The 13,714-nt window shown below is 40.4% G+C and overlaps 2 protein-coding genes across 11 annotated transcripts in view; one reads left to right on the top strand and one right to left on the bottom strand.

Annotated features, from left to right (window-relative positions):
• The window catches only part of inpp4b (inositol polyphosphate-4-phosphatase type II B), a 159,778-nt gene that overhangs the window by 144,987 nt on the left and 1,077 nt on the right, over positions 1-13,714 (top strand). For 4 of the 9 annotated variants that reach the window (XM_089006960.1, XM_089006958.1, XM_089006962.1 and 1 more), the window contains one exon: positions 1,737-2,722. In XM_089006960.1, the coding sequence (XP_088863086.1) occupies positions 1,737-1,911 (175 nt within the window). In that variant the 3' untranslated portion in view covers positions 1,912-2,722. Of the gene's footprint in view, positions 1-1,736; positions 2,724-3,968; positions 4,330-5,819; positions 5,876-7,936; positions 7,993-8,499; positions 8,526-8,612; positions 8,667-13,714 lie in introns of those variants that run through there. The other 5 variants (XR_016116309.1, XM_089006957.1, XM_089006956.1 and 2 more) reach the window with 5 other exon arrangements.
• Positions 4,485-13,602, bottom strand: LOC148892482 (interleukin-15-like). Of its 2 annotated transcripts, XM_089006968.1 has the most exons (7): positions 13,510-13,602; positions 12,106-12,224; positions 8,560-8,642; positions 7,505-7,592; positions 7,343-7,387; positions 7,056-7,196; positions 4,485-5,912 (listed from the first exon to the last, which is right to left on the bottom strand). In XM_089006968.1, the coding sequence occupies exons 2-7, from the start codon at positions 12,151-12,153 to the stop codon at positions 5,814-5,816; spliced, it is 504 nt and encodes a 167-aa protein (XP_088863094.1). In that variant the 5' UTR covers positions 12,154-12,224; positions 13,510-13,602; the 3' UTR covers positions 4,485-5,813. The 2 variants fall into 2 exon arrangements, with proteins under 2 accessions (XP_088863094.1, XP_088863093.1); XM_089006967.1 differs by lacking the exon at positions 13,510-13,602 and having other exon boundaries at positions 12,106-12,243.

Raw genomic sequence — 13,714 nt, 5'->3', positions numbered from 1 at the left:
CGTTAAAGCTACAATACACTTGTTGGTAGCTGTTTCACAGGTGTACCAGGACAGTTACGATATCTATTTTGGTAAAGTTAGGGGAGTCTGGGTTCCGAAAGCCTGAATTCTCAAAGGTCCCCAAGGGTATTTGGAGCCATTAGGGTACAATTATTTGGATCCCTAAGGGTACAATCAGATCCTCCTTACTTAAAGGACAACCGACACCATTTTTTTGCATCTAAAATACCCAAAACGCGCAGGCTGATATTTTTAGTCAAATGCAAAACACCAATAAAAATGACTTAGTGTCCCAAAACTACTTCAAAATGACCTCGGGATGGCGGGTTTCAGAAGGTCCCGCCCCTGGTTTGTGACGTCACGCCAGGACGTCTTGCCTTGCTCGAGAATAAAAACAATGGCTTCAGATTCGGAGAAGATGCTTTCTTGTTACTCATTCAGTTATGAATATGATTCAAATAGTTCTAAAGAGGAAAGCATAAATGTTTGCAATCGATTAAAGAAGTCCTCCCATATCAATTCGAGCTGTCAATGACAGCAATGTAGCGTCCCAGAAAATGCGCAAGATGGCGCCCAAGCTCCGTTGGAAATGGGCGGATTTGTCTGCTGGCAATTTGTGTCAACTAGTATCAAATAGTAATCTTGGTGCAACGCACGATTCACCATTACGTTATTTGTTTTTTCCTTCAAATTTCGCCATCAACACGAAGTTTTCAGACTAAATAAATTACCCAAAATGCATTGCGTGTCGCTTTCTCGGTCAGGGGCGTTCCAGACGTGACGTCACATCAGGCATCATCATCAACTCGAAAACAAGACTTCCTGAATATTCAGCGCGAGTCTTAAAACGTAAAATATAGCTATATGCCGTGGAATCTTTGTGAAATACGCTCAGTAGAAGTCATTTGAAGTGATTTTACAAATTATGGACACTTGTTCGGAGGCGTCGGTTGTCCTTTAAGACCATGTTATAGTTGGTTTGATCCACAGACCGTAATAAATGTACCCCTGATTTCAAAATAGCATCTTCCTCCAAATTCCTTGTGTGTTCTACATACTTGGCAATAAAGATGATTCTGATTCTGATTCTGATTCAACGATTACCAGGTTATGGTGGAACATACCAGAACAGAATCTTCCGTCCTGAAAGAAAACCTCATTGTACCTTTTCCTGAGCCGATGACTTAGCCGGTAGATAAACTGTTAAAAATCGCTGGTAGCTTGGTGGATATGTGGGAAGGAACTGAATCGATTTCTGTCCCTCAAGGTACTGATCTATCACACCTGTAGTTTGAATTATCAGACAGCAAAGGTAACCGTTTCTCGTCTTACTTGGTACAAATTTAAAAAAAGTAAAAGGAGATACTTGGCGGCATAGGTTGGTCGAGAGGGAGCGAGAGGTAGCGGTAGGTAGCTCGGTCGGTAGTTAGGGAAAGTACATATTATTTTGTGCCTGGATTACCGGGTCTTGACTTGTTGGTCGGTGTTTGGTTGCCAAGTTGGAAGGTTCCTGAAAGAGTATAGGTTGCTAGGTAGGAGCATCTTGCATGCCGCCTTCCTCCAGCCATGCCGCATTTCTTCATTCCTTATCATTTCTGCTACCAACCACGCCTCACCCTCGCTTACTCTCTTCATCTTCCCTGGCTCACAATCTCTCACTAACCTGTCTTGTTTGGCTCTTTTTCTGCCCGCAATCGGTGGGAGGCGTCTTTCCTTCCCTTCCCTGCCACCCTCAGTCAGCCGTCCCATGGAGAATTGGGGCGCTGGGAGGACCCTGAGGCGGGGACGTCGGCCGAGAGCAAACCGACGTCGCGTCATTTTTACCCCATCGCCCTGCTGCTCGTCAGCTCCCACCTGCTGGTCGTTTGGCTCATCTTAAGTCTGGTTTTTCTGTTGGCAAAGTATCAATAAAGCTGCTGACAACTATCAGGCCTTCGCTCGCTCTCTTCAGAACCCGTGCTCACCATTTTCTTCGTCTTACCACTCACGCCATTGAAATTCTGGTTTCAGTCTTTACGTGAGAGCTTTCCGGGGATTTCGTTGTACTGAATGAATGAGGAGAGTTTCGGTAGTGGATGTCAGTGTTTGAGTTATGAGTGAGTATTCAGTAGAAACGTGCGGGTGGGTGTCAAGAAGTTTTAGTCGTCGAGGAAAAGGTGGTAAGAGGTAATCAGATTGGCTTCAGGGGGTAGTCTAGCGCTCCCCCAACCTGAGAGTAGGGACCTATCAGAGAAGAGGTCTGGCTACGCCACCACTGTCCATTAGGGATACACAGTACAGTGATACCTCGGATTACGAACCCCTTGGTTTATGAACTTTTCGGTTTACAAACGTTAAATTTATGAACTATTTTTCGGGATACACACGGAGCTACCACAATGACTGATGTGTCACCTAACAAGAAAATTGCAGTCGGCTTGTTTTTGTCCTCTAATTCCCGCCCTCAGTCTTTGGTTAAAGCCACGTGATTGGTCAAGATCGCAGCAGTGAGGGGAGGTGGTTTAATCATTAAAGAGTCAGGTAGATGACAGAGAGAGTGACAATATGGATAGAAAAAAAGTGAAAATTGGACTCGTTTCAACGTTGATAGTTCAAAGGCAGAGTGTAGACTGCAAGGTTAATATTTCCATCAAACAGGCTCCACAAATAACCTACACAAGCCATCTGTATACTTGATGCAAAAGGCTATGTCAGAGATATGATTACAGTCAGACACCGTGGACAGAGACTCAGAACCAAAAAGATAGTCCCCACTGCCGGCAGGAGACGCAGTCATCAGTTGACATACGTCTCCTGCCGGCAGTCGGGACAATCTTTCTGGTTCTGAGTCTCTGTCCACGGTGTCTGACTGTCATATCTCTGACAGGCTACCAACCCAGATAAACACAACACAATTGATGAGGAACTAGGTAAAATTATCGCAGAGAAAGCACCGACAAGGGATCATTCATCAAGATGGTGATAGAAGGCTATGTTCCTCATCAAGTGTTTAATGCTGATGAAACCGGACACTCCATTCTATCAAGCCATCAACGACCATCACAAAGGTAAATAAAACAACTTTATTATACAGTACAGTTCATTTCTTTAATTACAATACCATAGCACATTCATTATACATAAAATAAGGTATATTTTGTGTAGTTTTAAGGCTCAGAAAATTATGTTTTATGGGGACCTGGGAACGGATTATTCTCATTATAATGATATCCTATGGGAAATTATTTTTTGGGATACACACTTTTCGCCTTACACACTCTGTCTGGGAACCAATTATGTCCGTAAGCCAAGGTATCACTGTATATAGGGCCAGAGTTACCAGCACAACTTTAGTTTGCTGACGAAGCTCTTCGGGTGAGGAGCGAAACGTCCGACCCCTTCAAAGAAGTACAGATGACGGCTGAAGAAACCTTTTCCTCGATGGACCAATCCTGTACGACTGAGAGCCTACACAGACGTTTTATTAGTGTGTGACAAAAATTGTTTTTTTTCGTCTTAGAGAGAATTTTATTGGTGTGTCAGTAAATCTTTTATCTAGAGCAAGGGTGTCAAACTCATTTTTATGCCGCGGGCCACATTGTAGTTACGGTTTCCTCTCGGGGGGGTCGTTATGAATTTTGGGAAGCCATTGGAATGTTTAATCCCCTCCACATGTTACACAGAGCACACAACACATTCATGAATAACTCATTTTCGACTTTGAAGTAAAACAATAATGTTTGTTATTGTGGTTTACATGGACTATTTGAAATTTTGGTTTGGACTTTAGCAATCATCATGGAATTTCACAAGTTTGATTTCCTTTCGCGGGCCGATTAAAATATTGTGGTGCGCCAGATTTGGCCCCCGGGCCTTGACTTTGACACCATTGCCCTAGAGTCAGTTTGAGAGCATTTCAGTAGTACATGTGAAGGGGGAAAAACACATTTTGTGGAGCTGAGCGATGACATTGTCGTTTTGGCCGCCAGAGAAGGCTGCCGCATGGAGAACGTGGAGAAGAACATCGGCTGCCGGAAGTACGCCTTCAACATGTTGCAGCTGATGGCCTTCCCCAGGTCTTACCGACCCCCTGAGGGCTCGTATGGAAAAGTGGACACTTGACCGTTTTCCTGTCTTTGTTGATTAATCGCTGCCTGGCCGAGAGCTGATAAGGTACATTCCGGTCCAGACATCCTCTGACCAATTTGACCTGTCATTTCATAAGGCCCTACAAGAAATATTTATTGTTTTTCTACACTGAAACAACGGCTTTTGCCCTTTTTATTGTACAAAATGATGTCATTTGTAGCATTGCAGAATTAAAACTGGCTTTATATTTGCTCGTCCTGACTTTGTAATCTGGTATCACAGTGCAACAGAAAACCAAAGCGAACTTCAGCATAATCGAGTTGCATTAGTCTCACGACCGGCATCGCAAATCATCCTGACCTATTGAAATGAATGGAAGTGGCATTAATCTGTTCCAGTCCCCTTGAAAAACACCAACAACCAAAAAATTTATTGACATTTTCTTTTAATATGAAAAATAACAATATGGTATTTTCAAACATATTGTCATAGAATGCGTACTGAAATATAATGATATATATATTTGCACACAATTTGGGCTATTTTGACCCAAATGTATTTTTTTTTTGGTTGAGTGACTCTGAAACATATTCTTGAAGATAATTACCATATGTGAGGTGTGCATCATTCATTTCAGTTTGCCAATTAGCATATTTTTACTGCACATTCATGGCTGTTCGGCAATTAGCTTATGGTCACGGCTGAGCATTGATACATTTTGCTACATCTCAAAAACCGGCACATTAAAATACTTCGCACACTTCATTCATGTCTATCTATGAGGTGTCGTTTGCATAAAAAAATAAATAAGAATCTGAAGTTATTCACTTGCACGACTGCAAACTATCCGAATGGGGGGATGAATCCAGACACTGGATAAAGAATGTCGGCAGTTTAGTCACGTTAAAAAAGTGAACTATTCCTCATGTGTCGTCTAGTTGTTTCAGAATTATATCGCTGTATTTTTCTTAAAAAACGCTATTCTCATAAAATTTGACAACCAAGATTACTCTTGTCAATTATGACTTTAGTTTTCATCGCTTTTTTTTATTTCTCGTAAAATGAGCTGTTCTTGAACTATATTTCTTCTGATGTTTTCAAACATTTTTTGTCGCATATTTTTTTAATTAACTTTAATTTCAGAATTTGATTTTTTTGGGGGGACTGAATTCACGTCACCTCTAAGCTGACAGACTTCTGATGTTAAGATTTTCTTCTGTTTTTCTTGGACAATTAATACTTTTCACCCCTTCTCGGTTACGACTGTATTTTGCGACATTTTGACTTTTTTGTTGCAACTTTTTTTTTCTCCAATTCATTCTAACTTGTTACATAAACGCTGTGTGGCTGCCGCTGCTCGCCCACAGAAAAACTTATCCTGTGACTAAAGTGACCTGGAGAGTTTTGAAAGGCGCTTATGAATGTATTATTATTATTATTATTATTTTATTATTATTAAACTTTTCTCAGGTCATAACTTTTATTTTTATTTTTTCTCAAAGCATCATTTTCTTGTAATTTTCCACTTTTCTTTCGTTGCAATACGATTATCGTGCTAAAATGATAATACTTGGATTTTTTTCCATGGCTTCAAGATACTATACAGTACAGTACAATACAATATAACAATGATTGTAAAACTGTCACAGTCCAAAAACGCGTGGACCTCACTGTACAGATGTTCGACGTGTTAGTTTCTATACAATAGCTTACAAATTTACACCTCGTGTCATTTTTCTGCCCATTCACAGGGTCACCGCTTGCAGAAGGGTTTTAAGTCGATCCAGAAAGGTTGTGATGTTCCCCAGTGAGTAGGCCTCGCATGGTGGACAGCTGACCTGCAACTTAAAACGAGAGAAAAAAAAATGTTTAGAAATGTTCTATTGAGTGAATACAACATTTTCCCTTGATAGTGATTTTTTTTTTTATAAAAATCCTAGATGCATTTGACTTTAATAATAATAATAATAATAATAATAATAATAATAAGAAGAAGAAGAACAATCATAGTAATAGTAATAATGATGCGCGACTGACAATGATTTTTTTTTACTTTTTCTTTTTGATGTAGAGACCAATGTGTCAGAATAAAAATACATTTTAAAAAATCCATTACTTGATTGATTAAAAAAATATAATATATAATAATAATAATAACATATCATTATTACTATTAGTGTAATAATAATAACAACATGTCATTATTACTATTACTTTTACTATTATTATTATTATTATTATTATTATTATTATTATTATTATTATTTTTTTTTTTTTAATCAATCCATTAATGGATTTTTTAAAATGTATTTTGATTCTCACACATTGTTCTCTACCTCAAAAAGAAGAAAATATTTTTTTTTTAAATAAATAACTCATTGTGAATTGCACATTCGACCAAATTAATACCTCGACATATTGTGGCGCATCGTGGTGCTCCATTTAAATTTTGACTTTTAATAAAATGTGCTTTTAGAAGTGGATACACAAACAAGAAACCACTCAATCACTGCCAAACGTGCAAGAATGTGTCCACTCCAGTGCCAGGGTTTTTGTCATTGTCACTCAAATTCCAGGACCCACAGAATATTGGGTTTTAGCACTACATAAACATTCAATGTAGCGTAAGAAACCGTAAACTCTCTTCTTTCATCAGAAAAAAACATTTAATTCCTGAATTATATGGGTCTGGAGTTATATGAGCTTCAAATGGGGGCGGCTGTCCAAAATACAATAACATACATACATGTTCGTTGGTATAGCACTTTAACAACAACTGAAGCTGGAACAAAGCGCTAACATGGAAAAAAGGGAAATGTTGCCCCTTGTGGAAGGGAAAAAAAATTGCCAGATCTGGCCAGCGTTTTATCGGCACCCCAGCAAGAAAAACCAAAACGCGAACAAATTCGGGAATGGCGCTCTTCATCATATTTGAGCGCGAGTTCGCAGTCCGGAAATAGCGTACGAAAGGAATCCGCAGGACTCACAGTGTCGCCTTCGGGAAGCAGCGCCTCGTTGAAATCATGGAGGCAGTTGCCATAAATGTTGTCGCCGTCAACTTCCTCTTCGTCCATGACCATCACCAGCTCCAAGAAATAACATTTGAGCGACAGGAGATGACACTTGGCCTGCGTGAGAGAGAGAGAGAAAACGACATCCACAACGGAGGTTTTTTTTATCCATTAAACAAACTTTCCCGTAGGATTGTCACAATTCTACAACTTTTAATTTTGCTTGAGAAAAATTGATGGATTTTTGGGGGTGTTTGACTTACTTGAATGTCGTTCATGGATGGTGCGTACAACATAGCTTGGGTCTCCTGCAACAGGGTCAAAATAAGAGCATTTATGGAACGTTTTGTAAGGAGGGGGTAAGAAACATTGCTAGCTGTGACGGAAGCGCTTAAAGCAAAACATATTGTATACCTTTTGCTCACCTCAATGGAGGGCATCAGGCTGTGCAGGCACAGCTGCAAGTCTTCGGAGTCGCGCGCCGACAAAGCGGATGAAGTCCAGCTCAGGAAGCTACGAGAGGGTGGGAAACAATGTAGACAACCGAGTTACTAAACATATTCAGGTTGTTCCAAAAATATTTAGAAAAATTGTCTGTGACAAGCCTATTATGTATTCGATGTTAGCAAGAAGCTAGCGAATGTTGATGATATGCTTGCGGGAGGGCTAAAACCTTTGATTTTGTTTGTATGGTCACTCCAGATCATAGTTGGCTTTCTAACATGCACAAGGAGAGGCATTACCAAGCAGATTTTTTTGGGTGCTTTATTGTTTTTAAATGTTAGATTCAATTGTTTCATGTTTGATTTGTATTCACGTAAAAAAAAGCTTTGTTTTAGCTGCAGGTGCTTTTTCAGGTGCTCTCAGGGTTGCGAAACGCCAGCGACCACTGCACTCAAGTAAAAGCCAACAGGTAAGTAGAGCTGCATTGACACACATTCTTACCATTAGCTTTTAATAAACAAACAAACATTAGCTTTTAATAAACAATAAACAACGACAAAAGTATGAGGTCTACAACTGGCCTGATTGCCCCATTTGATCTGGTATCACCTCATCAGCATAACTAAGCCTATGTTACCTAAGCCGTCTGTTGTACGAACGATCAAACTATTTTCTTTCGCTAAGATTTTAAACTCATTGTCGTCAAATGAGTGGTTGCTAGCTTTTTTTTCTGATGAAAGAAAAGAGAGTCTATGGTTTCCTACACTGCATTGAATGTTTATGTCGTCCTAAAACTCAATATTCTGTGGGTCCAGGAATTTGAGTAGAAATGCCAAAAACCACGACACTGGATGCAGTTTTGCACATCGGCTGGCAGTGAATGAAAATTATTGAAAGCTTTGAATCAAGGAAGAAATGTGAAATGTCCGAAACGGATATCGTGGTTGTTTTCTCAGCCCTGGCTTTTTTTTTTCAGGCAGCGGTTGATGCTTGTTTGCACAGGTACCAAAGCTATCCTACACCGCTGTCGTCGTACCTCAGCACAAACACACAAAGCCACACCTGAGTTGTGTGTCTATCCTTGCACAGGCGAGGGCAGAGCCGCGGCCCGGTGCTTGCCTGGAAAACAACACAGACGGACGGGTTAGTGCATATCTTCGCATGTTTGGCGCTTTTGCTGACATTGATGAGCCAATTGTATGATTGACACAGATGAATATTCATCTGTGTGATTCTTTTATTTGTCACTTTTTTGATAGGCACTTGTAGTTTCAAAGTGTTATGATGAAACCACATGGCTGAAATTTGACGGATGATTGCGCTTTTATTAAAGCGCTTCAGTGCTTCATTTTGTTTGTTTGTTTGTTCGGCTTCATTTCAACTTGCGGCGACCTTCAAGTCGTCCGATTACTTTCACTTTGCTTTAATTTGCTCCGGCGATTCAATTTGAAGGGGTTCATTTGACCGCATTTCTGCAAAATCTTACAATGCACACACTTCCTCGATGTCAAAACAACTTCCTGAAGTTGACAAGTATAGGGAATGCAATCTGCAGATTGTTTTTTCGTGCCACCCCTTCAAAGAAATGCATTGTTGAAGGGACCTTAAAGGACAACCGACGTCACTTTTTTGTTTTTTAACTGACATCAGAAAAACGTTTTATAGCATCTAAAATACCCAAAACACGATGTATGTATATTTTTAGTCAAATGCAAAACATCAATAAAAATGACTTAAAGTGTCCAAAATCTGCAAAAAATTGAGCTGCGAATTGGGCATTTTCAGAAAGTCCCGCCCCCAGTTCGTGACGTCACGCCAAAACGTCTTGCATTGCTGGAGAATCAAAACAATGGCTTCAGATTCGGAGAATATGCTTTCTTGTTTCTCATCCAGTTATGAATATGATTCAAATAGTTCTGAAGAGTAAAGCATACATGTTTGCAATCAATTAAAGAATGTATTTATTTATTAATTAATTTATTAATTTATTCCGTGTCATTTTGAGGCAAACGGGCGGGGGGGGGGAGGGGAGTCTCACCCAAAAAGAGGCAAGAAAATGGCCACCGAGCTGTGAGGAATGAATCAGCCCGTTTCCACAGGCTGAAAAATTCGTTCCATGGAGCTTGGACTCCTTCTGCTGGCGGCTTTTGGATGTAACACACGGTTTTAAAAAAAACAGTACAGTCAAAATACATTGACGTGATGGAAAGACGCTCCAATGCGTCTTTTTTACGGTCAGGAGGCTGTCCTTTTCTGACGTCACGTGAGTACTCGTCACCAACTTAAGAACAAGACTTCCTGAATGTTCAGCACGAGTCTTAAATAGTAAAATATAGCTATATGCGGTGGAATCTTGTTAAAATTTTACTTTTAAGACCCGCGCTGAATATTCCGGAAGTCTTTTGAGTTGGTGACGAGTCCTGACGTCACGTCACGGAAGGAACGCCCCTGACCGAGAAAGGGAACACAATGCATTTTGGGTACTTTGTTTGATCTGAAAACTTTGTGTTGATCCGTGTTGATGGTTAAATTAGAAGGAAAACATAAATAACGCGATGGTGAATCGTTGTGTGTTGCACCAAAACTACTATTTGATACTACTTGACGGTAATTCCCAGCAGACAAATCACCCCATTTCCAACGGAGCTTGGGCGCCATCTTGTGCATTTTCTGGGCGCTACATTGGACGCTTCAAAATGAGACGGAAGGACTTCTTTAATTGATTGTAAACTTTTATGCTTTCCTCTTTAGAACTATTTGAATCATATTCATAACTGGATAAATAACAAGAAAGCATCTTCTCCGAATCTGAAGTCATTGGTTTGATTCTCGAGCAAGGCAAGACGTCCCGGCGTGACGTCACGAACAAGGGGGCAAGACCTTCTGAAACTCGATATCTCCAAGGTCATTTTGAAGTAGTTTTGGGGCACTTTAAGTCATTTTTATTGGTGTTTTGCATTTGAATAAAAATATCATACTGCGTGTTTTGGGTATTTTAGATGCTATAAAACATTTTTTCTGATGTCAGTTAGGAAACTAAAAATGGTGTTGGTTGTCCTTTAGGGGATTTTTTGGGGGGGAGGCTGATTTAAATTCTCATATTTTGCATAATGCATTTTTGAGAGCTGAGTCATCGGTTGATTAATTCAAATAAGAGATCATGAATAAAATAGCTGGATTTGATTTTTAGATTTGGATTTTTGCCATTTTTAAAGGTTTTGAATGGCATTATCTTTGCCGAACTGTGTGTTGTATTAATGTCTTTTTAAAAATAATTACCGTATTTTCTGTACTATAAGGCAAAACCACCTAAAATAAAACATTTTTTTCAACATCTGATCATGCGCCTAATAATAACGCCTTGCATATGGAAAACATTTTAAAATATGTCATTAATTGAAGGTGCCCTATAATGTGGTGCACCTTATGTATGGAAAAGGTTTTTAAATATGTCATTTGTTGAACGTCCGCCTAATATTGCAGAAAATATGATAATTCAATCTGCATCCAAATGTGATTTTTTTCGGCTTTTTTTATGGCTACTCAGTAAATAAAAATTCGAATTATTTGTATATACATATGCAAATCTCTTGATTCCCTCATCATCCACCAAGTTTGAAATTAAACAATCAAGCAATTTTTTTAATCTGCTTTTTCTTTCAACGTGTCTATGAAACGGTGCCCAATTGTGCCGCTTATTTACATAATACTCTCTGCATTTTCAGATGCACCAATTAGCATGAGCTAACATGTTATGACCATAAGCGTCCGAAAAATTCACATACAGTAAAGTCTCGTTATATCGATATTCAAGGGAGTCCGAAAAAATATCGATATAACCGGGACTATCGATATATCCGACCCTGTTTGCATGTAATTTTCTCCGTGCGTGCATAGAAATAGTATCGATATAACCGGGACTATCGATATATCCGATATCGATATAACGAGACTTTACTGTATTTGCATTTTCTGAAAATGTTTTGCCTTGTTTTTGTGCAGTGTGCATGATGGAAAGTGTAGTGATGTTAGTTGTAAATGACTGGCACCATTTTTTCCCCTGTGAAAGACGTCGACGATAGGTCAAGGTGTATAGAGGGTCGCCCCTGTCCTATAATGCTATTCTACAAATCGCAAATAACTCGATTATCCACTTTGATATACTTATGACCAACATGCCTGCTACAGCCAATAAAAATGCACTTCGCGAATTTTCACCCATGGCGAGGGATGGGGAGGTTGGTCTCCATTAACGAGTAGCGAAGAGCAAAGCCGCCCAAGTGTCAAGCCTTCAAGTGAAAGTGCAATGGACGTTATTCCCAAACGACAGTCAGGCGAAAGTGAAACTTTAAATCGCTTTTTCTCCTCCCCACTCGTGACTTTCTTGTTGCGGTTTATTAAAACGCCACACTGGGTTGTAATGGAGCAATGTTGCTCGATAGGGAAGCGCGCGCTTACGCTCTTTGACGCGGTAAACCGCGCCGCCCACAACTCAGGTAGCAAACACACACACGAACGACTGAAAATAAATAATAATTATAACAATGTTAACTGAGAGACAACAAACCTTAAATCGTCTTACCGTTCTGCGAGTGATTCGACGGACTGTGACTAACAGCCGCGCCGTCATGAAGCCGCCGTGGGGCAGACCCGCGGAGCTGCAGTCAACTCAGCATGTCGAGCCGGTTAAGTGCTCCGGGGCTGGCGAGGGAGGATTCAGACCCTACCGTAAGCACACTGTGCAAAGAACAACCCCCCCCCCCCCCACCACCACCACCACCCGCCCCCTCTTTCTGCGAACGCTTGAGGCGTCGTACAATCATATATATATAAAATTTAGCATGGAGGACACCGTCTCATATTCGCGCCACTTGGAAGAAAGTGAAAAAAGGGGAAAGGATGCGGGGGGAGTGGTGTGGGGTGCTTTGAATCTGTTGTGATGTGATGGCGCATACTGCATTCTTTACCATTTAACCTGCCAATGGTTCACTACAACTGTGTGCGGATCCAAACGTAACAGGAAGGGTACAAGAAAGCCTGAATTGTATTTGGGCAGCAAGAAATGACTGAAGTCTAACTTTATTATGTAATCAACGGGGGTGGGTTAAAGGGCGGTGGGGATGTGTTGACTTTCCTTGAAGTAGGTTTGCAACTTTGCATGTATTAAACCACAGGTGTCAAAGTCAAGGCCCGCGGGCCAAATCAGGCCCGCCGCATCATTTTTTTCGGCCTGCGAAAGCGAATCAAACTCGTTAAATTCCATGATGATTGCTAAAATCTGTGCCAAAATGTCATATTTTTGGATGTCAACCACAATAAGTCATTATTCTTGACTTCAGATTTGAAAACGAGTTATTCATTAATTTGCTGTGTGCTCTATATGTAATATTTGAAGGGATTTAAACATTCTAATGGGTTCCCCAAATTCATAACAGCCCTCGAGAGGAAACCATAACTACAATGTGGCCCGCGGCAAAAAATGACTTGGACACCCCTGTATTAAAGCTTTGAATGCAGCCAGGTGAAGTGAAGTACAGTAATCCCTCGTTCTTCTGGGTGAATGGGGACCAGGACCACCCATGACAGACGAAAATCCGCGAATCAGATTTAGAAAGCCTTGAATAGTCCCACAATGGGGAAATTTTAAATCAAAGGCAGCAAAATTGAAAGGGGCTGCGGTGGTGAAAAGATAAAAACAAAGTATTCTATGGGTAATAGAAATGTCGGAAGACTGAAATGTTTAACTGTTCCAAATTTTTCATAAAAATAACTACATAATGCAAGTATAAAAAAGCATATTTGATACATGTAACTATTGAGTCAACATAAGGAGGCTGTGCTATTTAAAATATCATGCGACTGTAAAGTGCCCTTGAGTTTTGAAAGGCGCTTGTAAATGAAATGTATTATTTACAATGCAAGTTTTTCTTTCCCACTGTAATTATTAAGAAGCCTGACAGCAGTCGGTAGGAATGAGCGGCGGTACCTCTCCTTCATGCAGCGCGGGTGACACAGTCTCTGGCTGAAGGAGCTACCGAGTCCTGTCAGGGTGGGCAGTAGGGGTGGGTGGGACAGTCCATCATATCTTTTAGTTTAGCTAGCGTCCGTCTGTTGCCCACCTCCTCCAGAGAGTCCAGCGAGTGGTCCAGGAAGTAGTTATATAATAACACAGAGGGGGGGGGGGGGTGCTG

This window comes from Hippocampus bargibanti, linkage group LG10 (genome assembly GCF_051943395.1).
Source record: "Hippocampus bargibanti isolate YZ-2025 linkage group LG10, ASM5194339v1, whole genome shotgun sequence".
Lineage (NCBI taxonomy): Eukaryota > Metazoa > Chordata > Actinopteri > Syngnathiformes > Syngnathidae > Hippocampus > Hippocampus bargibanti.
This window is presented reverse-complemented; position numbering and strand designations above follow the sequence as displayed.